The sequence below is a fragment of the Hippoglossus stenolepis genome, chromosome 10 (assembly GCF_022539355.2).
Source record: "Hippoglossus stenolepis isolate QCI-W04-F060 chromosome 10, HSTE1.2, whole genome shotgun sequence".
Taxonomy (NCBI): domain Eukaryota; kingdom Metazoa; phylum Chordata; class Actinopteri; order Pleuronectiformes; family Pleuronectidae; genus Hippoglossus; species Hippoglossus stenolepis.
Window position 1 is genome coordinate 4,334,419 of NC_061492.1, and position 27,954 is coordinate 4,362,372.

General features: G+C 41.2%; 2 protein-coding genes, 1 long non-coding RNA gene and 3 gene segments (V, D, J or C); all 6 read right to left on the reverse strand.

Moving 5' to 3' along the window:
* Positions 1–1,687: 1,687 nt before the first annotated feature.
* On the reverse strand, positions 1,688–3,302 carry LOC124852585. Its single transcript, XR_007032990.1, has 3 exons — positions 3,069–3,302; positions 2,156–2,784; positions 1,688–1,933 (listed from the first exon to the last, which is right to left on the reverse strand). It is a non-coding gene; the product is annotated as an uncharacterized LOC124852585 (long non-coding RNA).
* An 8,500-nt stretch (positions 3,303–11,802) lies between these two features.
* On the reverse strand, positions 11,803–13,072 carry LOC118115941. The segment is given in 2 exon segments: positions 11,803–12,873; positions 12,955–13,072. Coding segments are annotated over 2 exon segments (468 nt in total).
* Positions 13,073–13,333: 261 nt separating this feature from the next.
* On the reverse strand, positions 13,334–14,106 carry LOC124852583. The segment is given in 2 exon segments: positions 13,334–13,898; positions 13,986–14,106. Coding segments are annotated over 2 exon segments (465 nt in total).
* A 434-nt stretch (positions 14,107–14,540) lies between these two features.
* On the reverse strand, positions 14,541–15,075 carry LOC118116669. The segment is given in 2 exon segments: positions 14,541–14,872; positions 15,013–15,075. Coding segments are annotated over 2 exon segments (387 nt in total).
* Positions 15,076–15,992: 917 nt separating this feature from the next.
* LOC118115939 (solute carrier family 2, facilitated glucose transporter member 1) lies at positions 15,993–26,927 on the reverse strand. The gene is made up of 11 exons (XM_047341544.1): positions 26,913–26,927; positions 22,754–22,782; positions 19,764–19,851; positions 19,323–19,483; positions 19,005–19,245; positions 18,626–18,788; positions 18,187–18,371; positions 17,701–17,802; positions 17,310–17,411; positions 16,834–17,037; positions 15,993–16,586 (listed from the first exon to the last, which is right to left on the reverse strand). Exons 1-11 carry the CDS (start codon positions 26,925–26,927, stop codon positions 16,407–16,409), a joined length of 1,470 nt encoding a protein of 489 aa, XP_047197500.1. The 3' UTR covers positions 15,993–16,406.
* Positions 25,878–27,954, reverse strand: part of smoc1 (SPARC related modular calcium binding 1) — a 39,292-nt gene continuing 37,215 nt past the window's right edge. For 6 of the 8 annotated variants that reach the window (XM_035167169.2, XM_035167166.2, XM_035167173.2 and 3 more), the window contains one exon: positions 25,878–27,556. In XM_035167169.2, the coding sequence (XP_035023060.1) occupies positions 27,540–27,556 (17 nt within the window). In that variant the 3' untranslated portion in view covers positions 25,878–27,539. The remainder of the gene's footprint in view (positions 27,557–27,954) is intronic. The other 2 variants (XM_035167167.2, XM_035167168.2) reach the window with 1 other exon arrangement.

A 27,954-nucleotide genomic window follows, 5' to 3' on the forward strand; every position in this document is an offset into this window, starting at 1 on the left:
GGTGCCGTCCTCCTGAGCCTCTGTACTCTGTTCCTGATCGGCCACGGTGCCGTCCTCCTGAGCCCCTGTACTCTGTTCCTGATCGGCCACGGTGCCGTCCCCCTGAGCCCTTCTCTGTTCCTGAGAAGCCACGGTGCCGCCCGCCGGAATCTTTGTTCTCGGTCCCTGATCGGCCACCGCGCCGCCCGCCCGAGACTCTGTTCTCTGCCCCTGACCGGCCTCCGTGCCGCCCGCCCGAGCCCCGGTGCTCTGTCCAGGAATCCCTCCTCCGGATCCCCCTCCTCCCTCCCGTCTAAGTGCGAGTTTTGGGCCGTCTAGAATTCGGCCCTTGAGGGGGGGGTACTGTCAGGGTTTAATATTTTCCAGTGCTTAGGTTCCACCATTTCCAAGGTGTTTTCAGTTATTTAGTATCTCCTCCTGTTTCATGTTTTCACACTCCGTGTTCTGTTTCGTGTTTTATTTTGTAGTCTCTGTTGCTTGTGTGTTCTTTCTTCACTTCCTGTCTGTGATTGTCTGCACCAGTCCTCATGTGTTACACCTGTGTCAAATTGCCCCTGCCTTTCCTGTGTGTCTGTATTTAAGCCTCGGTTCTTCCCTTTGTCCTGGTCGGATCGTCGTCGTATGTCTCTGGTCGTATGTGTTCTCGTGTCTACCCGTATACCCGTCCTAATCTCCTGTCCTGTCCTGTCCTCCTGTCCGGATCTCCTGCCCTGCTATCCCTGTACTTCTGTATCCCGTGTCTCCTGAGCCTCTGCACCTCTGCACCCCCCCGTGTAAGCTTCCTGTATTTTTTCCCTTTGTGCTCCCAGTTTGGTTTTGTTAAAGATTCGTTTTGATTAAAATTATACCTTTGTAAGTTTAAACTCTGCGTCTGGGTCCAACTGCCCCCCACGCCGTGACAGAACGATCTGACCAGGACAAAGGGAAGAACCGAGGCTTAAATACAGACACACAGGAAAGGCAGGGGCAATTTGACACAGGTGTAACACATGAGGACTGGTGCAGACAATCACAGACAGGAAGTGAAGAAAGAACACACAAGCAACAGAGACTACAAAATAAAACACGAAACAGAACACGGAGTGTGAAAACATGAAACAGGAGGAGATACTAAATAACTGAAAACACCTTGGAAATGGTGGAAACTAAGCACTGGAAAATATTAAACCCTGACAGGCAAAGCCTATGTAAAAACATTGTGCTGCAGCAGCAGCTCCTCTGCAGAACATATTGTTGAACTGAAGCTAAATATTGTGCACTGAACAGATGCTGTAAATATGAATTGATATTAATGTGAATATTGTGCATTGAATAGATAAAGTTGCACAACTGCTTTTCTTTGTGTATATTTATGCTTGTACATTCAGCCTTTAACAGAAAATGCAAAAACTAATAAATATGACCCTCCTAAGTGGGTTTTTTGGAAGACATCAGGGTGGTAGATCTCAGCTTACGTTTGGAATTTAAAAGTGATCTTTGGCTCGAAAAGGTTGTTGATCACTGGTTCAGAGTAACAGAAAGTACAAATACTGCCACCTAATGAGAGGAGGGTGCGTGTGTAAGGGGCTGGCAGCTGATGAAAGAACCTCATGTGCAGGTTTTTGTACTGAGGAGCAGATGATGTGTTTCACTGTGTAAACTAGCAGCACAGAAATACACTGCACTGCTGTTCAGGTTCAGTCCTTCGATTGTTAATGTGCACGTCTGATCTTTATTCGCGCTCCGTCCATTTTCACACCAGATCCAGTCTCTGGGTATTCCTTGTTTCCAAACATGTATCCTAGGAGCTGAAGCTGTGTGTTATTTATCTGCTTGTACCAGAAGATTTGATTGTAGCCTTCAATACTGTGTGAACAGCTGATTTTGGCTGTTTCTGCTGGTTGCTTGTAAATGTTAGCTGGACTCTGCTGGACTTTGTGACTGAGAGAGGAACCTGTGGAAAAAAGATCAAGAAAGAATCAGACAAAATACAAACACTGATGAATTAAAAAACTGAGAAACATGAAACCTCACAAAATCTAACAGAAATAGCTGTGGTAAAATACAATACAAATTTCTCTCAATTATTTTGAGAGACTTAATGTACACAACAAAATCTTGAAAAAGAAATTCAGGAAACTATATGAAAAAGTTCACAAAATAATTTTGACGTTACCTGAAACCAAAATATTGTTTAAAGTCGCGCTGAAGATGAAATAAAATAGGACAATCATTTTGTGTTCTCTGGCTGTTTGGATAAACCTTGTTGCAGTGGATCATTGTGTTTTCTTCAGTCCATCAGCAGTTACACCTCCTGCATCAGTCAACTCCCTCTTCTCTCAACTTTATAACTGTCATATCAACTCTCGCTATAGTTCAGAGTAACAGAAAGTACAAATACTGCCACCTAATGAGAGGAGGGTGCGTGTGTAAGGGGCTGGCAGCTGATGAAAGAACCTCATGTGCAGGTTTTTGTACTGAGGAGCAGATGATGTGTTTCACTGTGTAAACTAGCAGCACAGAAATACACTGCACTGCTGCTCAGGTTCAGTCCTTCGATTGTTAATGTGCACGTCTGATCTTTATTCGCGCTCCCGTCCATTTTCACACCAGATCCAGGCTCTGGGTTTTCCATGTTAACTACCATGTATCCCAGGAGCTGAAGCTGTGTGTTATTTATCTGCTTGTACCAGAGGATTACATTGTAGTTGTCAATACTGTGTGAACAGCTGATTTTGGCTGTTTCTGCTGGTTGCTTGTAAATGTTAGCTGGACTCTGCTGGACTTTGTGACTGAGAGAGGAACCTGTGGAAAAAAGATAAATGAAGCATTTAACTACAATATGAGCATGAACACTTTGAAAAACAGATTAAAATTGTCACTGGCAGTGCACCTGCAAGATTACATAGTAAATAAAGACATGAATAAAGATTTCTTTAACAATTGTGTTTATATTACCTATAAGCAGAATCTAGTAAATGAACAGGACATTCATTTTGTATTTCCTGAGTGTTTTTGTTCCATCCCTTTGAGTTAAAACATTAAGGAACGCAGTAGTTTGAGATTATCTCTGAACATTATTTCATTACCTGAGACCAGTACGATATTAAAGGTTATGTAGAAGAGTGTGATCATCTTGTTGTCTTTCATGGCTGACTTTAGGAACGATCATCTGTGGTGTGTTTTCATGGCTGCATATGCTGTTCTTCTTAAGTCACACCTCTGTTTCCTGGTAACCCGTACACACATCATCCTCTTCCTGTACCACCTCGTATGACTGCTGTGCTGTGCTGTGTACTGAGGGGTCCACTGAGTGGCCCTAAACTCTTATTTTGTCAAACCATTGTTTGAATAGTCAAGAATTAACTTTCATAATAAGAGCTTTTCCAGCACTCTTGCTTTCCTGCTAAAATTCCGAGGGAATTGTGTTGAAAGGTTAATGGAATTAAAATAGGGACAAAGAGTTTAACAATGTTATACACCAACAGAAAGAATATTTACTTATTTTATAACAAAATGACAATGCCTCTATTAAATGTAATAATGAATGAACCAGTACATCTGCTCGTGTTTGACCCCCTTGCTGTGGCTGCTGTGTCTTGTCGCACTTTTACCTTTGTCTTTTCCATAGTGTAGAGTTTTATGTGACATCGCTTTCACCGGTAAAACCTGTGTATAACAGTTAATGGAAATGTTAAAGTAGACGACTCTAAAACTCTGTCATCACCAAAGCCACAGGTGAAGTCTGTGAAACAACAACTTCTTATTGTCATTCACCTTTCTTCCAAACATTGTCAAAGAGCTGAGGCGACCATGTTGGATCGAGTCTGTGTAACTGTCAGGTGTTGTGCCATAATGCATCAAACGTGATACCATAAAATGGTGTGCCTTTCGGCATTCAATAAATTTGGTTATCAAGATAAAAATATTAAATATTAATATTTTATTATTAATATTAAATAATAACTTTAATTGATTAAAGTTACCTCGGGGCACCACCCTTCAAAGGAAGTGAAAAGATAGCCAATTTATTGATTAAGTCTCATAAAGGTTCTAACTACAAATTTGGAACTCTGATTAACAATTAAATTAATAACTATAACCAAAATTACCATATAGATAGTTAGCTAAGTTGAAAGATATGGGGTTCTTGACAGTGTAGAGGTTGGCGAAATTCACTTATGCAACATTAATGGAAAAACATTTGTGAAAGAAAAACATTTATTATGAATATAATAAAGTATAAAAACACAAATTACTAACGGTCTAATTGCTAAACAAAGATAGGTATGTGTGTATACATGTGTGTGTGTCTGTGTGAGTCAGCGTGCTTTCAAGATGGTGGCTGGCCAAAGAGATAACACCCTTCCCCCACCTATTGGAATGTTTACGACCTGTAGAGATAATGAGGTGAAGAGTTATGCGTGTGTCTGTGTGTGTGCCAAATTAGAGGAAGTTACTAGATTGGATGCAACGAAAGACTGTGAAGAGCATAACAGACTAACATTACTTTCTCAATAACTTGTACCCAAAATATCACAACACCACAAATCAAACTTATAAACCTCACACAGAATCGAATAAACAGTCTTGCTTAGCCTAGTATAATTATTAAGCCCAGATGTGTTACCAGTCCGTGGAAAGGGGAAAACGGAAGTTGCTGTGCAGTTCGCAGTTTTGTGTCGTCTTGCTGGTTTCGTTGAGTTCAGTTCAGTTGCTGAAGTTTGCCAGCAGGACATCGAGTCGCTGCTAGGACGTTGGTAGAGCTTGGAGGGCGAGGAGGTTTCCTTGGTGAGATGAGCTGGAAGCTGCACCTTTGTGCTCCTCTCGAAGAGTTGGATGGGAAGAGAAGATGTGAGCTGGAGAAGAGGCTCCACAGCCTTCCCTCCTGTGGAAGGATCGAGGGAAGAGGCAGAAGAGGCTCAACAGCCTTCTCTCCTTAGAGGGGTTTTAGCAAGAGAGAGATCGAGAGCAAGAAGCTGGAGAACCTGGCTTATATTGGCCCGGTGACCTCACAGGTCATGGGGTCCAGAGTGACCAATGGGAGTTGAAACCTGTGTCCCTGGGGGGTTTTCCACCCCTCTGTGTGAAGTTGTTGCCTGCTGGGAGACTGAGTTCCTTGCTCTGGTTTTTAATGGCCCCTGGGAGACGGAGTCCTGGGGGAACATGCGGCTTCAGGGTTTGAGGCACATGTAGGCCGAAGTGTGGTTTCACACAAAACCATGGCCCAACACAGGTTAGTTGCAGAGATCTGAAGAGTTGTTGATGGGAGTGTCGCTGCAGTTTGTGACGTTTGATCCTGCAGCTGTATTCAAAAGTCTGGCAGGAAATCAAAAAGCAACTGGGAGTATTTATGATGCTTGAGGTCCCCCTAAAGCATGTGAGAGAGAAGGATGGAGGAGTGCTGGCATTGCACTGGGGTTTTTGTTCATCTACCCTGTGAGTGTGTGTCACTGTGTTCACTGACTGCACAGAAATACAAGCCTTTGTCATCCTGCACCAGATTCTTTACTGTCAATGTCCCACTGTACGTATCAGGCTTGGTGGCTGAGAACTTCCCTTCACTGAATCCAGGTTCATATTCACGGTTTGTGTTTGAAGACATAAACAGTATTTGCTTCAGTGTCTCTCCCGGGAGCTGCCTGTACCAGTACATCTGGAAAAAGGTGGAACCCTTGGTGTGGCTGCAGTGTATTGTTGCATTTTCAACCGTGTCTTTCCACAGTATGGGTGTTTGGGTGACCTCGTTGCCATCAGACAGACCTGTGTGTAATTACCGTCACGTTATCAACAAACAAAAAAAGAAAGATCAACTATAATAAGAACATGAGTAATTTGATGTAAAGTTTTAATGTTAAGTGGTCGATTTGTATTGTATATTACCTGTAGTCCACAGAAAAAGGACACATGATATGAGAAGGTCTTGTTTGATGCTGGTAATATCCATGTCAGTCAGAAAGTGTTTGAGTCCTCGTATGTTACAGCATCATGAAGAGTTGAAGGTGGGAGTGTCACCACATGTAAATCTGTCTGTGTTTTCATGGTGGTTAAACTGGCATAGACCATTTTCCTAAGGAGTTTAAAGTCTCAATCGCAGGTTCCAAGTCTTCCTCATTATAGCATGATGGTCCCATTTAGAGTCAAATAGATGAAAAATTACTTTTTGCAATGGGGCCTGGAAACCATGTGATTAACAGCAACTCTCATTCAATGGCAGGTGTAGGCTCTAAGTCTTGCTCCTGTATGGCTGCTCCTGGTTTCAAAAGGGAAAAATAAAGATGGTGGTTTCAAGAAGGTATTTCACAAACCAATGGTTGACATCATGGGAGGTTGCGACTTGTTAATTGGTGATTTGGGTATGTGTGTAAGGGGCTGGCAGCTGATGAAAGAACCTCATGTGCAGGTTTTTGTACTGAGGAGCAGATGATGTGTTTCACTGTGTAAACTAGCAGCACAGAAATACACTGCACTGCTGTTCAGGTTCAGTCCTTCAATTGTTAATGTGCTTGTCTGATCTTTATTCGCGCTCCCGTCCATTTTCACACCAGATCCAGGCTCTGGGTTTTCCATGTTAACTACCATGTATCCTAGGAGCTGAAGCTGTGTGTTATGTATCTGCTTGTACCAGAAGATTCGATCATAGTTGTCAATACTGTGTGAACAGCTGATTTTGGCTGTTTCTGCTGGTTTCTTGTAAATGTTAGCTGGACTCTGCTGGACTTTGTGACTGAGAGAGGAACCTGTGGAAAAAAGATAAATGAAGCATTTAACTACAATATGAGCATGAACACTTTGAAAAACAGATTCAAATTGTCACTGGCAGTGCACCTGCAAGATTACATAGTAAATAAAGACATGAATAAAGATTTCTTTAACAATTGTGTTTATATTACCTATAAGCAGAATCTAGTAAATGAACAGGACAATCATTTTGTATTTCCTAGTGTTTTTGTTCCATCCCTTTGAGTTTAAACATTAAGGAACACAGTAGTTTGAGATTATCTCTGAACATTATTTCATTACCTGAGACCAGTACGATATTAAAGGTTATGTAGAAGAGTGTGATCATCTTGTTGTCTTTCATGGCTGACTTTAGGAACAATCATCTGTGGTGTGTTTCATGGCTGCATATGCTGTTCTTCTTAAGTCACACCTCTGTTTCCTGGTAACCCGTACACACATCATCCTCTTCCTGTACCACCTCGTATGACTGCTGTGCTGTGCTGTGTACTGAGGGTCCACTGAGTGGCCCTAAACTCTTATTTTGTCAAACCATTGTTTTAATAGTCAAGAATTAACTTTCATAATAAGAGCTTTTCCAGCACTCTTGCTTTCCTGCTAAAATTAGGAGGGATTGTGTTGAAAGGTTAATGGAATTTAAATAGGGACAAAGAGTTTAACAATGTTTTACACCAACAGAAAGAATATTTACTTATTTGATAACAAAATGACAATGCCTCTATTAAATGTAATAATCAATGAACCAAAATCTTCAGGTGCAATTACAAATACTCAGTCCTCTGTGTAGTTTATCAAAGACACTGTCATCTTCTATTCACTGACCTTGGGATTTTGTGGAGCTTCCTAAGTCGCCTGATCACTGTGTTGACTCACAGCACAAAAATCCACCCCCTGTCCTCAGGCTGCAGCTTCTGCACCGTCAAAGATGCAGTCGACCACAACTCTTCTCTGTTTTTGCTCACTGAAGCCATTTTCCTATTTATGGCCGGGTTGTATTTGCTTCATCCTCCTGGCAGCTGTCGGAACCAGTACATCTGCTAGTGTTTGACCCCCTTGGTGTGGCAGCAGTGTCTTGTCCCACTTTTAACCTTTGTCTTTTCCATAGTGTAGAGTTTTATGTGACATCGCTTCCACCGGTAAAACCCGTGTATAACAGTTAATGGAAATGCTAAAGTAGACGACTCTAAAACTCTGTCATCACCAAAGCAACAGGTGAACTCTGTGAAACAACAACTTCTTATTGTAAGTCACCTTTCTTCCAAACATTGAGGAAGAGCTGAGGCGACCATGTTGGATCAAGTGTGTGTAAGTGTCAGGTTAGTTGCAGAGATCTGAAGAGTTGTTGATGGGAGTGTCGCTGCAGTTTGTGACGTTTGATCCTGCAGCTGTATTCAAAAGTCTGGCAGGAAATCAAAAGCAACTGGGAGTATTTATGATGCTTGAGGTCCCCTAAAGCATGTGAGAGAGAAGGATGGAGGTGTGCTGGCATTGCACTGGGGTTTTGTTCATCTACCCTGTGCGTGTGTGTCACTGTGTTTACTGACTGCACAGAAATACAAGCCTTTGTCATCCGGCACCAGATTCTTTACTGTCAATGTCCCACTGAACGCATCAGGCTTGGTGGCTGAGAACTTCCCTTCACTGAATCCAGTTTCATATTCACGTTTTTTGTTTGAAGACATAAACAGTATTTGGTTCAGCGTCTCTCCCGGGAGCTGCCTGTACCAGTACATCTGGAAAAAGGTGGAACCCTTGGTGTGGCTGCAGTGTATTGTTGCATTTTCACCCGTGTCTTTCCACAGTATGGGTGTTTGGGTGACCTCGTTGCCATCAGACAGACCTGTGTGTAATTACCGTCACGTTATCAACAAACAAAAAAAGAAAGATCAACTATAATCAGAACATGAGTAATTTGATGTAAAGTTTTAATGTTAAGTGGTCGATTTGTATTGTATATTACCTGTAGTCCACAGAAAAAGGACACATGATATGAGAAGGTCTTGTTTGATGCTGGTAATTTCCATGTCAGTCAGAAAGTGTTTGAGTCCTCGTATGTTACAGCGTCATGAAGAGTTGAAGGTGGGAGTGTCACCACATGTAAATCTGTCTGTGTTTTCATGGTGGTTAAACTGGCATAGACCATTTTCCTAAGGAGTTTAAAGTCTCAATCGCAGGTTCCAAGTCTTCCTCATTATAGCATGATGGTCCCATTTAGAGTCAAATAGATTAAAAATTACTTTTTGCAATGGGGCCTGGAAACCATGTGATTAACACCAACTCTCATTCAATGGCAGGTGTAGGCTCTAAGTCTTGCTCCTGTGTGGCTGCTTCTGGTTTCAAAAGGGAAAAATAAGATGGTGGTTTCAAGAAGGTAGTTCACAAACCAATGGTTGACATCATGGGAGGTTGCGACTTGTTAATTGGTGATTTTGGCTGTTTCTGCTGGTTTCTTGTAAATGTTAGCTGGACTCTGCTGGACTTTGTGACTGAGAGAGGAACCTGTGGATAAAAGATCAAGAAAGATCAGACAAAATATAAACACGGATGAACAGAGAAACATAAAACCTCACAAAATCGAATTGAAATAGCTTTGGTAAAATAAAATAAAAAGTTCTCAAAATAATTTTGAGAGACTTAATGTACACAAACAAATCTTGAAAAATAAATTCAGAAACAATAAAATTAGTTCACTAAATAATTTTGACGTTACCTGAAACCAAAATATTGTTTAAAGTCGCGCTGAAGATAAAATAAAATAGGACAATCATTTTGTGTTCTCTGGCTGTTTGGTTAAACCTTGTTGCAGTGGATCATTGTGTTTTCTTCAGTCCATCAGCAGTTACACCTCCTGTATGAGTCAACTCCCTCTTCTCCCAACTTTATAACTGTCATATCAACTCTCGCTACAGTTCAGAGTAACAGAAAGTACAAATACTGCCCCCTAATGAGAGGAGGGTGCGTGTGTAAGGGGCTGGCAGCTGATGAAAGAACCTCATATGCAGGTTTTTGTACTGAGGAGCAGATGATGTGTTTCACTGTGTAAACTAGCAGCACAGAAATACACTGCACTGCTGCTCAGGTTCAGTCCTTCGATTTTTAATGTGCACGTCTGATCTTTATTCGCGCTCCCGTCCATTTTCACACCAGATCCAGTCTCTGGGTATTCAGAGTTACCTAACATGTATCCCAGGAGCTGAAGCTGTGTGTTATTTATCTGCTTGTACCAGAGGATTGCATTGTAGCTGTCAATACTGTGTGAACAGCTGATTTTGGCTGTTTCTGCTGGTTGCTTGTAAATGTTAGCTGGACTCTGCTGGACTTTGTGACTGAGAGAGGAACCTGTGGAAAAAGATAAATGAAGCTTTTAACTACAATATGAGCATGAACACTTTGAAAAACAGATTCAAATTGTCACTGGCAGTGCACCTGCAAGATTACATAGTAAGTAAAGACATGAATAAAGATTTCTTTAACAATTGTGTTTATATTACCTATAAGCAGAATCTGGTAAATGAACAGGACAATCATTTTGTATTTCCTTTGTGTTTTTGTTCCATCCCTTTGAGTTTAAACATTAAGGAACGCAGTAGTTTGAGATTATCTCTAAACATTATTTCATTACCTGAGACCAGTACGATATTAAAGGTTATGTAGAAGAGTGTGATCATCTTGTTGTCTTTCATGGCTGACTTTAGGAACGATCATCTGTGGTGTGTTTCATGGCTGCATATGCTGTTCTTCTTCAGTCACACCTCTGTTTCCTGGTAACCCGTACACACATCATCCTCTTCCTGTACCACCTCGTATGACTGCTGTGCTGTGCTGTGTACTGAGGGTCCACTGAGTGGCCCTAAACTCTTATTTTGTCAAACCATTGTTTTAATAGTCAAGAATTAACTTTCATAATAAGAGCTTTTCCAGCACTCTTGCTTTCCTGCTAAAAGTCGGAGGGATTGTGTTGAAAGGTTAATGGAATTAAAATAGGGACAAAGAGTTTAACAATGTTTTACACCAACAGAAAGAATACTTACCTCTTTTATAACAAAATGACAATGCCTCTATTAAATGTAATAATGACTGAACCAGTACATCTGCTAGTGTTTGACCCCCTTGCTGTGGCTGCTGTGTCTTGTCACACTTTTAACCTTTGTCTTTTCCATAGTGTAGAGTTTTATGTGACATCGCTTCCACCGGTAAAACCTGTGTATAACAGTTAATGGAAATGCTAAAGTAGACGACTCTAAAACTCTGTCATCACCAAAGCAACAGGTGAACTCTGTGAAACAACAACTTCTTATTGTCATTCACCTTTCTTCCAAACATTGTCAAAGAGCTGAGGCGACCATGTTGGATCAAGTGTGTGTAAGTGTCAGGTTAGTTGCAGAGATCTGAAGAGTTGTTGATGGGAGTGTCGCTGCAGTTTGTGACGTTTGATCCTGCAGCTGTATTCAAAAGTCTGGCAGGAAATCAAAAAGCAACTGGGAGTATTTATGATGCTTGAGGTCCCCCTAAAGCATGTGAGAGAGAAGGATGGAGGAGTGCTGGCATTGCACTGGGGTTTTTGTTCATCTACCCTGTGAGTGTGTGTCACTGTGTTCACTGACTGCACAGAAATACAAGCCTTTGTCATCCTGCACCAGATTCTTTACTGTCAATGTCCCACTGAACGCATCAGGCTTGGTGGCTGAGAACTTCCCTTCACTGAATCCAGTTTCATATTCACGGTTTGTGTTTGAAGACATAAACAGTATTTGGTTCAGCGTCTCTCCGGAGCTGCCTGTACCAGTACATCTGGTAAAAGGAGACACCCTTGGTGTGGCTGCAGTGTATTGTTGCATTTTCAACCGTGTTTTTCCACAGTATGGGTGTTTGGGTGACCTCGTTGCCATCAGACAGACCTGTGTGTAATTACCGTCACGTTATCAACAAACAAAAAAAGAAAGATCAACTATAATAAGAACATGAGTAATTTGATGTAAAGTTTTAATATTAAGTGGTAGATTTGTATTGTATATTACCTGTAGTCCACAGAAAAAGGACACATGATATGAGAAGGTCTTGTTTGATGCTGGTAATATCCATGTCAGTCAGAAAGTGTTTGAGTCCTCGTATGTTACAGCGTCATGAAGAGTTGAAGGTGGGAGTGTCACCACATGTAAATCTGTCTGTGTTTTCATGGTGGTTAAACTGGCATAGACCATTTTCCTAAGGAGTTTACAGTCTCAATCGCAGGTTCCAAGTCTTCCTCATTATAGCATGATGGTCCCATTTAGAGTCAAATAGATGAAAAAGCACTGTATGCAATGGGGCCTGGAAACCATGTGATTAACAGCAACTCTCATTCAATGGCAGGTGTTGGCTCTAAGTCTTGCTCCTGTGTGGCTGCTTCTGGTTTCAAAAGGGAAAAATAAAGATGGTGGTTTCAAGAAGGTATTTCACAAACCAATGGTTGACATCATGGGGGGTTACGACTTGTTAATTGGTGCGGTACAGATCAGGCTGGGGAGGACAGATTTTATGTCCAGATATTTTCTGTGTTGATCTTAAAAAATGGAAGGCTTTGCCTGTAGTACTCAAGTAGAAGTATAAAAACTAGTGAGTAAATCCAAGTCTGGCTTTTATCAACTCAGACATTATGTTCAGCACAGCCAAAGACTGTTATGACAACATGATGTTCAACTGTGGTGACGTGATGACCCCAGAAAAGGTCAGAAAGACACATCAGTTGATACGATCTTCAGTTTAGCTGTAGGCCTGACTGCAGGTGTTCAGCTGCCTGAACATCCTGTTTGTCTGGGGTTGACTCTGAGGTTTTTGTGTGGACTTGGGTAGACTCTGCAGCACTGTGTCGTCTGGCTGCACAGAAATACACACCACTGTCGCTTAATGAAAGATTGGAAACAGTGAGGTTGGAATGTTTACGTCCATCTCCTTTAAGGCTGATTTTTCCTCGCACGCCAGCCTCGGTGTACGGGAAGTTTAGATTGAGATGTCCCAGGTACTTTGGAGCTTTGTGTTGCTCTTGCTTGTACCAGAGAATGTTTTCAAAGTTGTCTGTGTCGTGTGAGCAGTCGATCTCACTGTCCACAGATTCACCAGCTCTCTTAATGATGGAAAGAGGCGTTTGGACAATACGTTTGGTGTCAAAGGCGCCTGTGGAAAAAGAGCAGAAGAGATTTTAAGTGCTGAAATTATTAGCTGTGCGCGGCGTCGTCCTCTGCTAATAAAACTCACCCTTGTTCCCTGGGACGTGAAGGAAACAAACGATGAAGACAGTGAAGATCATATTTAATGCATTCAGAATGGAGACTCTATCATCAGCACCCCCCCCTGCTACTGTCAGTTAAGCTTCTGTGGACGAGAGCAGATCACAGTTTCATCACTGTTAAGAAACAGGGGAGGTGTCAGTGCCTTCACCTGGAAAGCTGCAATGTCAATATCTATGATGTTAGCATTTTTAGGAGCGTACAGTAGCTTTTTAAAACTGAAGTCTCTGTATTTCATTCATTTTCTTCTCAGCTAGTGTTTAACTTGTGATGATCAGGCTTTCAGTGGAATGTTTTATGGTACAATGATTATGAGCAAATGAGTTTGACTGTTATATAATTATGTGGAGGGTATAAACACGCCTTTGTCTACAATTGATCAGCTCAGACTTTGGGAGGCATCTTTGAGTTAGAGTTTAAAACAAACTTTATTTCAACTAAAACAAACAGTGTTGTGTCAGAAAAGGTTAAAACTGTGACAGGGAAGTTGATCAAATCTTCAGTGGAGCTGGAGGCTTGACTGCAGGTGTTCGGGCTCCTGAACATCCTGTTTGTCTGGGGTTGACTCGGAGGTTTTTGCGTTGACTTGCGGGCACTTTGCAGCACTGTGTTGTCTGACTGCACAGAAATACACACCACTGTCGCTTAATGAAAGATTAGAAACAGTGAGGTCTGAGTATTTTTGACCATCTCCATTAAAGCTGATTTGTCCTGGTAGGTCGTTCTCCAGCAATGACATTTTCCGATTCAGATATCCCAGGTACTGCAGATTGTGTTCGTCTTGTTTGTACCAGAGAATTACATCTAAGTCTTTTATGTTGTGTGAGCAGTTTATCTCACTGTCAACAGATTCACCGGTTCTTTTCAAAATGGAAGCAGGCTTTTGGACAACATCTTTGGTGTCGTAGGCGCCTGTGCAGGGGGGGAGAGCAGAAGAAATTTTAAATTCAGAAATCATCATCAACTTTGATCTTGTCCTGCTCATGTGGTTTTTCTTACCCTTGTTTCCTGGCAAATGAAGACAACAAAATATGAAGACCATGAAGATCATGTTTAAAACGTTTTCCTGTCAGGTTCTGTGGATTCAGCACTTGGGGATGAGAGTGCTTCAGTAGCATGGTATTAAAGAGGGGTGGTGTCAGCCTAGGGGGGGGGGGTTGTTATACTGTCATGAATAAGTAGGTATTTGTTGAGGTTTGTGTCCCCCTGCTGGTGTAAAAAAAAATCCTACACTATGATGATTTTAAGCGACTCTCTTCAGCTTTAGTCTCTAATAACATTGGTTTATTCTGCGTATGTGCTTTAATCAACACAACTACGATGCCTAAGGTAAGACCTCAAAACCTGAGCATGCCATGTCAACACATCTTAACGGTGACACAGACTTTTTTCAGCAGTCTTGAAAGTTAACTCTGGCACTTTGGTACAAAACTTGACGTGGCGAATCAAAGACAAACGTGGCAGTACCTGTATGTGTGGTGTTTGAGGTCCCTCACAGTAATCCAGATGATTAGTTTCAGTGACCATATGAAAACTGTGCACTGTAGTTTTTGTTCAGCTGTCAAGTGTGTCTGTGCCACTGTGTTGACTCACAGCACAGAAATACAAGCCTTTATCCCCTGGCTCTAGATGCTTCACCGTCAGTGTCCCACGCTGAGCAGCTGGTTTTTCGACTGAGAATTTGTCTCTGCTGGAATCTCCATAGTCGCAATAGCTGCCAAATACTGCTGATGCGATGTGTTTCATAGTTTCTCCCGGCATCTGCCTGTACCAGTACATCTGGTAGTAGTCACTACCCTTGGTGTGGCTGCAGTGTATTGTTGCATTGTCGCCCCTTTTCTTCCACAGTGTGGAGGTCTGCGTGACATCACCCGCATCAGTTAGATCTGTGTGTTAAACAGTAAATGTTACCACGTGGGAAACTTTTTTCCCCCACTTTTAAACAATTGTCAATTTCACCTGTCATCCCTGAAATAACAGCTAGTAGCAGACTATTGTGCAGTGAGATCCGTCCCCTCTACTTTACCTGTCATCAAAAACAGAACTAGAAACAAGGTGAGATCCTGATTGATCACGTCCATGTTCTGAAGGTCAGAGCCTCAAATGTGAGTGGAGACACACAAATGAAGAGTTGCAGGTGGGCGTGTTTCTGCTGCTGTATAAAACTCAACATGGTTCAAGAAAATGTGATCATATAACATAAACACTTGACTTTGCTCCCTGTTTGCTTTCATATGAAGATTTAATTTTTATCATATTTAAGGCTTTACTAAACCAATTCCCTTTAAGCATCAAGGATTTACTAACTCGCATATTTCCAGAAACGTACTTTGGTGTTCAACAGAATTTGACTGTTTGATTTACATCTCCTGCACGGTTTAGTCCACTAGATGGCACTGTCTTCCTACATAAGTTTTAAAAGGAGGTTATTAGAAGCTGACTTTGAATGAACAACTGCAGTAATTTGAATTTAAATTCTGCCCTCTGGTCCTCTGATCACCTGGCTCTTCTCCCTCAGGGGTTTCTGCACGTCACTGTGGAATACATTGACTGCAATATTCATTCACATAGCTGTGGTTGGCTTTCACAGACGCTTTATGAGTGTACACAGTTCAGAGATATGCGAGATTTCACAGGCTAATAATGAACGTCCCTGCTGCCGTGTCTGTGCTGTAGGAACATGAGACTTTTCATCGGTGCGACTGGTTCGAGGGGGAATCGGGAACAGACGTTAGCTTCTCCTACGTACGCTGTGGGAATTAGAATCAGGAATGATTATCAGATTCAATCACTGTTAGGTTGATCACAGTAAAACACACAAACAATATTATCTTATTGGTCAATCAAAGGCTTTTGATTGGTAATATTTAGTTTGATAAAATTCAGTTGAGATCTTGACCCACTTGACTTAACATATTTATTTACAAAAATGACAATCCAGCAGAAACAGGAACTCCAAAAACATGATGTTGAGGTCTGTGTGGCGTAACTCTTTTTGTGTCCAAAACAAAACCATCGGCCAAATTAATTTACTACAGAGAGAACAAATCCAATTTTAGTCGTAATATAATAATATACTGGACAGTCTGCTGCTGTTTGCCTGTGAAGAAATCCGGACGCACACAACCTTCTCTGGTGACTCAATGGTTCCCTCCTGGTGTAACCACAGTTTGTCCTCTGCCATGGGACTGCAGTTCACCAAAATTACAGAAGAGAGTTTTGTTTTTTGTTGTCGTTCTAGAAACAGTTTTACTTTTTTATTTTTACTTTTTTTTTTACTTGAGATACTACTGAACAAATATGGCAGCATAGACAATATTTGGTTGATTACCAATAAGATTTGGTAAAAACATTTTTGGCAAGAATTGGGTGAGCTGACCCTTTAACAGTGTGACTATGACCAGATGTAAAACAGGTCCTTCAGTTGAAAGTGTTGAATCCAATCTTATTGTGCAAAGGAATTTCATCCGCTCCTCTGAACTCCTCTGCAATGTCATCAAATGTGCGCCCTTTTGTCTCCGGGAGGCGAAACCACGTGAAGATGAAGGCGACCAGAGCCATGGTCATGAAGAGGAGGTAGACGTACTCCCCACAGATTTTCTGTTTATGAGAGGGACAGACAAAGATTTTTTATGATCGGGTTATTTGACCTTTTATTTAACTGAATAGTTTTATGATATAATAATGTAACACTGTGACTTTGACTACACAACAGTGTCATCTGCTGGTACACGTGGTGATTACCTCTGCTGGGCTCTGTGAACAAGCGATTAAAAGTAAAAGCAAACAAGAAATCCCCTGTAAAGTTTCCCCTGAAGTGTCGCTCAGTCATACAGTATAAACCTACCAGTAATGGAGGAAAGAGAAGTGCCAGAACAAACTTCCCGCCCCAGTTGAGCATGCTGGTGAAGGCCATGGCGATGGGTCTGCCAGGCTGGTCGAACAGCTCGGCAGCGATGAACCAGGAGATGGGTCCAGGGCCCAGCTCGTAGGCTGAAATCAGGCAGAAAACCAGCAGGACCAGCAGGCTCCGCAGCTGTGGGGCCAGGTACTGGACGGTGGAAGACAAGTTACTGTCAAATTAGACGCGTATTATAACTTGACATGACATTTTTCAAATGTACTGTTTTGAAAGGTCTTGTACATTCCTTTAAAAACTATCAATTATTACATCATAGTACTCGATAAGGTACCACAATCTATATTTACACCCCTTGAACCATTCTAGCAAGTGTTAAAATTTGCCATCCTGCATATCCAGTATTAGAAAATAACCTTTTTGCTAAATGATAATAGCCATCACACTGAATGAAACCATCTTACCAGGACAGAATCAACTATGGTCATGAGTAAGTTGCACACAGCAATGGAGATGAAACCAGTCAGCAGCAGTCTCCTCCTCCCTGCCCTTTCCATCAGGAAGAACTGGAGGGGAAAGAATAACACAGTGGTGACTCCGCTCATCCAGCTTTTTGAATCAAAATGCAACATTATCCTGTTGTGGTTCAAGCTGTAAAACCCCATTCACGAGGAAACGCTGACACCACTTCATCTTTAGTCCAAGACTTTAGTGCAGCTTGAAAATCAACAAAATGTGAATCAACTTTTAGTCTATTTACAGTTTATCAATCACTCTCTTGAGTTGATGCTGAGCAGCCACGTTACAACAGATGTAAATCATATTGTTACAAGGATCAGCAGATGTTGTACTTACTGCCACCAAGGTGAAGGTCACATTGACTGCTCCGACGCCCAAAGTCAGGTATTTAGCCTGGTCAAAGTTGGCCTGGAACATTCTGGTGGAGTAGTTGATGATCTTGAAGAGTAGAACAGAAGTGTACTTTAGTTTAGTGAGTAACTGGGGCAACGCTGTGTTTTTTAAGGAATGGAGGTATGTGACCCACTGCCCCAGAATCAGAGTGGGAGCTGGGGAGAAGTGCTGAGGCTGAATAATTTATTGAGGAAATATCACAGAGCAGCAGCTTAATATTCATCTCAGTCAGCAAGTCATGCAAAAGCCTGAGCTGCACTATGAGAATATTTGTTTTACACTCACAAAGGCCACTGTATTATTAGTTAAAACCAGTTCACATTTATTAAAGTTTCATCTTTCAAATTCCTGAAAAAGCTTTTAACCAGTAGGACATTTGCCCTTTGTTAAAACTTCACACTAATAACAAATTAACGCCACACGACTCACCGCGTTGAATCCGGACAGTTGGCTGCCCAAGTTGACGAATAGCACGATGATGATTGGCTGCTTGTATCTGCGCTTCTTGAAGAACTCGTGGATGGTGACACCTGTTTGAGTGTGAGCGGCCTCTTCCTTCATCTCCTCCAGCTCAGCAGACACCTTCTCTGTGCTGCCTCTCAGCCTCAGCAGAGCTGCAGGGTTAGAGTGTGAAGACGTATGCAGAAATCAGACTACTGACAAGGTGTTTCAGGAGATTCAGGAGCAGTGTGTTGTTTTACATTGACAATAACCTGTACTATGCTTTCTAGGAAAGGAGGAAACTGAAAAAGCAACATATGTCCCCTTTAAAAGCATTTTGATGGTTGGATTCCTGGAAGTCAGCCACAAATCTAAAAGCTGGTAATAAACCTGAGTTTCATAAAACTCCAGAGACAGCGGTACCCACCAGCCTCGGCCTTGCTCTCCTCTCCGCGGTTGAAGAGCAGGTATCGAGGGCTCTCGGGGCAGAAAGGAAGGACCAGGTACTGTGCCAGCGCGGGAACAAGAGACAGGGACAGCATCATGGCCCAGTGATGCTCTGTACCCAGCACTGTCTCCAGACCAGCCACCTGCAACAAACAGGATTGTCTCACACGTTTCACTTCATATCCACATATTTACATTTGAACTATAACAGTCACAATCTTGTAGAGCCTTAAATATGATAACACACAACTGACATAACTGCAGAATGCCTACAAATGGCTGGTTGGTGACTAATCCTGCACTTTATCACACACTGAACCTTTTCACTCGATACAAAAGACTTCCAGCTCCCTCCTCACCATTCCCACGAGGATTCCCAAGGCAAAGGACACTTGGTTGAGTGTAGCGAAGGCCCCCCTGAGGTTGGTGGGGGACACTTCCTGGATGTACAGGGGATTGAGACTCATCACGAGGCCGCAGAACAGGCCGAACACCAAGCGTCCCAGGATGAGGACTTCAAACGACTCGCTGGCTTTGGATGCGCACATCAGACACGTTCCCACCACGGACAGACCGTTCACTATTAGGATGGAGTTACGCCTGAAGGGGATGAGGGGAGAAATGAAAAGATAAAATACATGCTGGGAAACATGAGTCATTGTTTCTGTCTTTCTTACCTTCCATAGGAATCTGCCAGAAATTTGACTCCCAGGGAACCAAGCAAGGCTCCGAAGTCCTTAATGCTGACTGAGAGGGACCACAGCAGAGTCAGGCTGTGATCGGAAATCGTCTGGTTGTGTCTGGCTCTCCAGGTGTGATTGAAGAACTCTTCAATGATCTAAACAACAATTGTAAAAAAAAAAGGGGCAAACTGCATCATTAAATATACGATTAATAGAACTTAAAATCATTGTAATCAAGCTTGTAATCAAAACTTTATGTAAAAATCTATATCACATTGTTGTTTTAAAAAAATAATTGGATTCCTCAAATCTTTTAAAAAGCTCAAATCTTTGAGGGGGGCTTGTTGAAGTATTGTGAAAAATTTAGAAAATCTTCAGGTCTGTTTTAAGGCCTAATTCAAATAAAAGTGAAATACAAAGTAAATAAAAATTCACCTTGGCTGGAGCGTTGATGTTGCCCGTGTGGTATCCGATCTGCAGGGAGCCCAGCACCGCCGCCAGGATGGAGGTCAGGAGCGTCGCGGTCAGATGGCCCTGTGCACAAACCACGTGGGGGGGGGGTGAGTGACACTTATTTAAAACTCTTTTAAATGGTCGGTAGTTTGGTTTTTACTTTTCCCTCCTTTTTATGTGCAGCAAAAATACGACCGCACAAAGTTAAATAAACTAGCAACTAAAAAAATGTTGTTACACTCATAAGCGACCACATGATTATTTGTAAAGGTCAATGGTGACAGGAACCACAGTATTTTCACACACTCTCCACATGTCCAGAATTTTAATTACCACAAGTCAGTGTTAATGATCTTTCTGACAGACTGGGTTGAAAAGTGGCTAAAACCAACAAACCTCCTGGCACGCCATTTGTTTCAGTGAGACCGCAGCGTCGCTCCCTCGAGGTTTAGGTGCATTTACTTTCTTATACCTTCCTCTGCTGTGAAAAAAACAAACAAATGATGCCAGAATTAGAAATATGCACAAGGTTTTTCTCACGTAGATAATACACATGTGATAATATTACAGATTTCATACACAAATTTGATATTTTATAGATTTGTCAATGTCAATTTTATTTATATAGCACATTTAAAACTTGACCAAAGTGCTTTACAAAGTAAAAGGTACAACAACAAAAGACAGCTATATGTTATGCAATTAAAATACAAATGATAAAAAATTAAATAAAATCTGCTGAGATGTGTTGCATGTTATAAAGAATCATTTTTTTCGTTATTTAATTTAAACACGATTTAGATTTTTTTTCCCGGGTTCATTCAATATGTCTAAACCAAATTCAGTCCATATAAATACATATGCAATGAAAGCCAAATAAAAAATATGAATAAACAGGAGATTTTCGCTCCAAAAGTGCTTTCATCAGTGCATTATTCTTACACATACAAAAAGATATGTGAAACATTACAGCCTGAGTAACATCTTCATATTTATAGTCATATATAATAACACCTCCACTGACTTGTATCGATATTAACATGCATGCACGTTTTGAAATGTTCTCACCGGTTCCTGAGCGTCACGCGTTGATCTTCGTCCCTGTATTTCCAGTAACAGTTTGACTGTGTACATTTTCCTGACTGAACATGCAGACACCACCACTGCAAACTGCGTACACACACACACACACACACACACACACATACATGCACACGCACGGACACCCACACACAATGATGAAGTCACACCTAGCTGGTGAATTTGGGGCAGGCTCGTCAGAATTGCCGCTGCAGGCCTCCTCTGGTTCTCATGGATCAGCTGGTGTGTGTGTGTGTGCGTGTGTGTGTGTGTGTGTGTGTGTGTGTGTGAGACTTTGTCCATGTGCTGTGATGATGATCAGGTGACGATGGCCGCCTCATACCTTCAATTGTCTTTCGAGGAACTTCGCTGAAAAATAATGAAATATAGTTTGTAGCTTTGAATCTTTTACCATATAAACCTCTTTGTAAAATATGACAAAGTAAACATTGAGAAACCTCCTTGTTACAATGTCATAGTTAAATACGTTGCTATTATATTGGCATACATACTAAAAGACGACTCCCATCACACAATGCTGTGACAATTTAAAGGGGTCAAGGATTTAACAGACAGTACCAGGACCACCCTCTCCTCTTCCTCCTCTTCCTCCCTTGACGAGTGTTGGGCGACAAAGGCTGCGTGTATATAAGCTCTTGATGTATCAGCTTCTAAAATCAGGATACAAGGATCACAACATTTAAATATGGAAGCCATCTTATAACCAGGTTATTCAGGTTCATTATGGTGCGTTTATATTTGTGCACGTATGTGTCTGTGTGTGCGTTGCCCTGTGGGTGTTTTGTGTTTGTATGATCACTGAATATAAAGAAATGTATCCATAAATCACATGCAGCTATTATTTAATTTCCGATCTATGAAGTCATAAAGTTCTTTAAAATCCTAATTCTCATCAGGCCAGTTTTAGTGTTTTAATGCTGATGAATTGCACAACTTCACTGGCATGTGTCGTCTTTCTTTGAACTCTGCTTCGCATGGATCAGTGGAGATTAATCAAATCCAGTCCCATGAAATGACTTTTACATGTGTATGTTTCTGTTTTGTGGGCATGTGTGAATGTGTAAAAACGTCTTATCTGTATATATGCGCGCACATGAGGAACATCCACTAAAATATACAGGTTATAAGTGACGGCAAGATAAAATCATGATGTTAGACACACACACACAAACACACACCTGCCTCCTGACCAAAGCCAAATGGGCAGTAACAGCTTTTTGCTGCTGAAGCACTGAGGAGACAGATGAACCTAATCATTGGTGAGGAAATATTCCATAACCTCACCACAAACAACACAATTTGTGCATAAAAATAATTTCATCATAAAACCTAATAAAATGTGTATAAATAAGTGGTCCTAGAGGCCTGGAAATAATTATTTATTAAAGCACATTATTTTAAATTAACAAAATATGCTGCGCTGACTCATGTATATATATATAATACTTGTGTTGAAGGGAGAGAACAAAAGAAGTTCCCTAAAGGTTTATACTTCAAAAATATCCATCCTTGATCCGTCCATGTTTATCCTTTGAGGGTTGAAAACAATGGTTAAAATATTGGATATTTTTACTTCTTTGTTTACCACGTTTTTGTAATTTACTGTCAGACTTTGGAGAACATAGAACAGTGCGCTTCTGAATCGCTCGTAATAAAACTGAATCTGTCTGTAGTATAAAGTAAATGAGAAATAAATCCTGCTTTATTTCTATTTTTAAAAAAACGAAAGTTTCAGCAAACTGGAATTTACTCTTGTTGCCTCCACCAAGGAAATTATGTGTTTGTCTGCATTTGTGTCTGTTAACATTCCAGATCTAGTGTTGGGCCTTGGCTGAGAGATTTAATATATATGTAATGGAAACAACTTAAATGTCACAGGACTTAAATCAAATCTGTTCAGCTCCTCAGACGAACCTACGAGCACCAACAGGATGATCTCCAAACAAGGAATAATAGTTTTCATCTGGGGGTAAAATGCGTTGTCTACCTGCAAGCTGTGTTCCTGCAGCTGAGTTCTCAATTAGCATGTGGACACGCCTGTGTGGAACCTGACCTTTGACCCCCTGAGCCCTGGCCTCCTGGAAGGCAACCCCCCCTGACCCAGGTGCTGCCGAGCAGTGTACACGATCATCCCCCCACCGCTAATGTTAAGCTATCACACAAACTAATGGTGCTCTCTAATTACCTGTAATGGTGTTTGATGTGGTTCTAAGTGTTTCAATGCACATGAAGTGGAAGAAAAAAAAACACGAACAGAATTTGTGTTGTGGGCGAATCCCCGACATCGACCTGCGTCTCACACTTACCCACATGATCACTGTTTATTAATGCTGGTGTTTGAAAAAGCCACAAGATTGTGAGTCAAGATTGATGCAACCGTTTTTTAAACGATTTTTCCTTAATGACTTAACTGTCAATTCAACTTTTATCTTTAAATGATTCGTGTTTGAGTCTTTTGAAGAAAGTTACCAAATTCCACAGTGACGTATTCAAACTTTAACTTAGTCAAACCAAAAACCTGAGTCCAAGCTTTGTTGTCTTGTCAATTCAATTATTGTTTCACCACTAACCTCAAGTTTTGCAATTTGATAAATGGTTTGACAGTGTGGTATAAACAAGAAGAAGAGGTTTTACAAACTATTTTAAACTCTGGATTTCACAATATTAAACATGCTGGAGTAAAAATATAAATAGTTTTAAGTGTCTAAAATTGTGTAAAAGTTCAATTATTTTCATATTGGGTGTGTAGCATAGAAAAATTATCAATGACCCTCATCTGAGCGTTTAATAAAAAGTTATAAATCTCCTTATACAACATCATGCAGCACCTGCACTGCCCACACGTCACCTTCAAATCCCCAAGTTCTTCTTTCCACCAATGAAACCCGCCTTCCCTCCACCCCAACTTCAACAAAGGAGAAAATGCACACACATGCCAACACACATACATGTGCGCGCTCTCTCTAAAACACACACACATGCACATACATCCCTAAGCAGCTGCGTCATTATAAAACTCTTTTGAACTTCACACTGGAAGTCAAAAGCCACATGTGTCAGTACAAGACAGATGTACTGCAGCTGCCTCTCGGCTCCAGTTTCATCTGTGATACAAGGCTCGCTCCCCTCAATACCACCCCCACTGGCGACCTCAGCCCTCCTCCTCCTCCTCCTCCTCCTCCTCCTCCTCCTTCCATCACGCACTGACAACACCTTTGAAGTCTCATCACTAAATCAGATCGTTGCTGAAAGATCTACAGGCCGAACAGAGTCCATCTTGGTAGAGAGGTTCTCAAACGGGGGGGAAATTAACCTCACCTATTTAAATTGCAACCAGATAATCTACTTTTAATCATTTTTAATGTTCAATAACCAGATCTATGTATTTCTCTTGCAGGTTCATCAAAAATCCCCCTCCCCCTCCAAAAAAATGTATTACAACACATTGCTTTAAAAAATTTATTGTCAGTTCATGAAAATTGATGGGCTGTGTGTGTGTGTGTGTGTCAAACAAGGTTGTGTGTGTGAAACCTGCAGTGAACTACCTTCACCGTTAGGGGTCAGTATTGAGCTCTTCCAGCCCATCTCTTATCACTGCACTGTTCTCACTGTGCATAGTTTGAATAGATGTGGTGTAAAACTGTGTCAGGACTGGGGTTTTTAGTTTTCCTTGTTTTTAGATTTAAAAGTAAAATATCACAACACTTTTCTTGATATTTATCAATATCGACTTATACGGAAATTTGTATCTATATGTAATTTATGTCCGTATCGTCGAGGATCAGCTGTTGCTTTAATTGTTGTTTGCTGAAATTTCTGTTCCACATCTACAAGTGGAACTGTGAGAAGCAGAAGAAAATATAATCTTCCAGTTTCATAATCAAGATTTTGAGTCGTGGAAAAATCATTTTTCTGTGGCCCCTTCATTCTCAAAACCTAAATCATGACCCTACCCAGGTGGTGATCTTATTGTTTCTGGTCCGTTCTATTGTTCTGTCTTGTTTGTGTCTGTTGTGACACAAGTTCAAATAGCTCAGGTCTACACTGCACCGGACAAGTATTTAACTTTTCACTGCAGAGCCAAACGCCTGCACCTCAAGCCACATATTTTACATTTCACCAATTTCACCCAAAGACAACACATCCCTGTGCTTTGGTTTCCAACGGATCTCTTCAGCTAAGAATGAGAAAAGTATCATCCGAACATCTTGAAGTGGTCTTGACAATCTGTGTCGGGCTTTGCAGTGGAAAAAGTTTCTGATGAGGAGGAAGACAATCTTGGCTTGTTGCTGTCAGAGTGACAGTCTCCTGTAATCCTCCCTCACTATCCGTCCCCCATCGTGATGAGCAGTGATTACGAGCCTGCCGGGTTGTTTTAGATCTCGCGTGTAATCTGCAGTGCTCACAGCGTCTGGAAGCACTTCAGCAGACACACAGGTCCAGTGTTCGAACCGGGACTGACACAGGCTCTCAAGAGACACTACACAGCCCGTTAAGACAGACAGGTTTCTTTTCTCCTTCTTGGCACAACTGTCCAGTCCAAATTAGACACGACTGGGCTTGTGCTCGTAGCGGATTAAGTCCCAGTTACTATATACGGCGTTTTGACCGTGTATAGTGACGACAGGAATCAGAAAAAGTCAAATAACCCGACCACAGATAAAATAAACAGAGCTGATAACATACAGTCTGGTCTAAGCATTTCAATGTTGTGAAGTAGCTACTGTAGCCCTAATGTTTGACTTGATGTAAACACAGAAAGTATATATCTTACAATAGAATAACAGCGAAGAAAGTGAACACCAATATGCCCCCACAATGCAATTTAGTCAAACAAACAAACAAATGAAGGTTATTGTACATATTTACAATAGGAAGCCTTTTTTTTTTTGTCTCACGCTCATCTGCAGTGACTCTTGGGAAAATGGTAAGAAATACAAAGCTCAAAACAAGCAGACAAGCATTCAGACCACATTAGCACACTCGCAATTCTCCTTTCTTCAAACTCAATTGTTCCCAAATGTGAGGAATACATTTTATTTTTCACATTCCAAAACATGTTCATAAAGTTTTTTCCTCCCTGCGCAGTCACGTTCCTGTTAATTGGACACCCTGTGGGGGGGGGGGCAGGACTTACGGCTCTGTCTTACACAAGGTGGCAAAGCTCCAAGTACGCACAGTGTCGAGTGTTTCATAGAGCAGGACTGACATCAATTGTTGGAAGACAGACAATGAATGTGTTTACATACACAAAATGCACTCTTGATATTACTGGGCAGACTCAAATATTTATTTTAGGTGCTGGCTTTTGTAAAACGCCACATCTTGTTTACAATGACAGGAATAAAGTTGAATATGGCAGCTGAACTGAGCTGATATTAATGGGATACCTGCCCATGTAAACATCTGACTTCCATGGGTTCAGTCGTCTCCTTTTTCCCGGTACTACGAAGGATATTCAAAACTCAAGTCTCTGGACTCTATTCTGTTTTGGAAAGATTAACCAAGGGGCCAGTTATTTGTAAATGTTGTTCCGGGTGTAATGGTTACAAGTATAAGCTGATGAACTGTTAATGACCACACGTAAAATTCAATAGCAAAAGGGAATTCAGAGTTTTCAGGTTTGACTGCGTAAAATCAAACTTAGGAGAAGAATGAACACTTGAGCCTACATCAGTGTGATAGGAACTACCCAAAATGACAGAAACCATCTTTGAGAAAAATGAAATTTGACGTATACTTCGACATTTTAGTTTGTTCCATGTCCCAGCCACTAATGAATGTTTATTTCTTTGAGCTGTAATTATTTCGTTGTTTGTTTTTTTAGCACAAACCTTGCAAACAAGTAGAAAAACATCTTGTGCAGACATTATGCTAAAAACTGAGAAAACCACTAAGTACATACGACAGTTTGTACTTGTGAGTTTTTTTTTCTGGTTGCAAAAATAATACTTTAAAGTTAGCTAGTAAAGTAACTAGCTTACTACTAACTACTAACTAGCGTTTGCCCAACACTTGTATTCAGTAAACAAAGAACAGACACATCAACTGTCAGATTTTGTTCACAAACATCTGATTCTTGAGCCAAAATGTTAATCGTTCTAAAAAATGTCTGTACAGTGCAAGGGGGGGGGGATTCATTCAGCTAATTCTGGGCTGATCACAGTTATTGAATGTGGTTTGCTTAATATTGCATGTTCACATACAAATGACACATTCGTTTGAATTGGTCCAAATCACCGTGGTTGATTTTTGAGTGGGCTCCTCTTTAGTGCACTGCCACTGCCTGCGTGCTACTGTATGTATCAGGGGACTTGGATGTTGTATATTTTAGTGGAAACATGGACATACTTCCAGTGGCGAGCCGGTCATCTCATCTCTTAACAAATATATTCATCGTTCTTACCGAGACATTTTCAGTCACTTCAGGGGAAAACAACACGTACAAACAGGTAAAATGTCAAACATAGGGAGGAGAAAGTGCAAATATTTTGGCGCCGCTTCATTTTCTTTTCTTGTTTTTTCTGTTCTTTTTTTTGTTTAACTCAGGAACGTCATAATTTTTCTGCTCCATCTTTCTCTTTCCTGTCAGCAAGCGTACAGATGCCTTCCCTCTGTGCCCTGTGCTCTCATCTCAGCTTCTAGATCCTTCTCGTCTCACACCAGACGACCTACTGGGAACAGAAAGAGGAGAGGAAAGAGACAGAAAAGTTATGGTATGCAGGCTACAAATGAGTTCTTCTATGACAACCCAATGGCAAGCAAGAGTAGATCTGAATGGACTCACACACACATTAAATAATGGATGTAACATTCATTATGCATAGTTTAAGAAATATGCTTTTCTTAAAACTACCTGGTGTAAGTAAAGTTGTTTGATAAAGTCAATAAATACTGAGCACAGCAACATGGACGTGAAGCTAAAGATAAAGTCCCTGGTCACTAACTAAAGAGAATTTTTACACCACCAAGCGATTCATGTGTACCATCACACGTGCACGACACTATGTCGCAACAAAGCTACAACTCAACGGGTTTCTGAAGGTTGTGTGTTGCGTCGCATTGTTGCTGA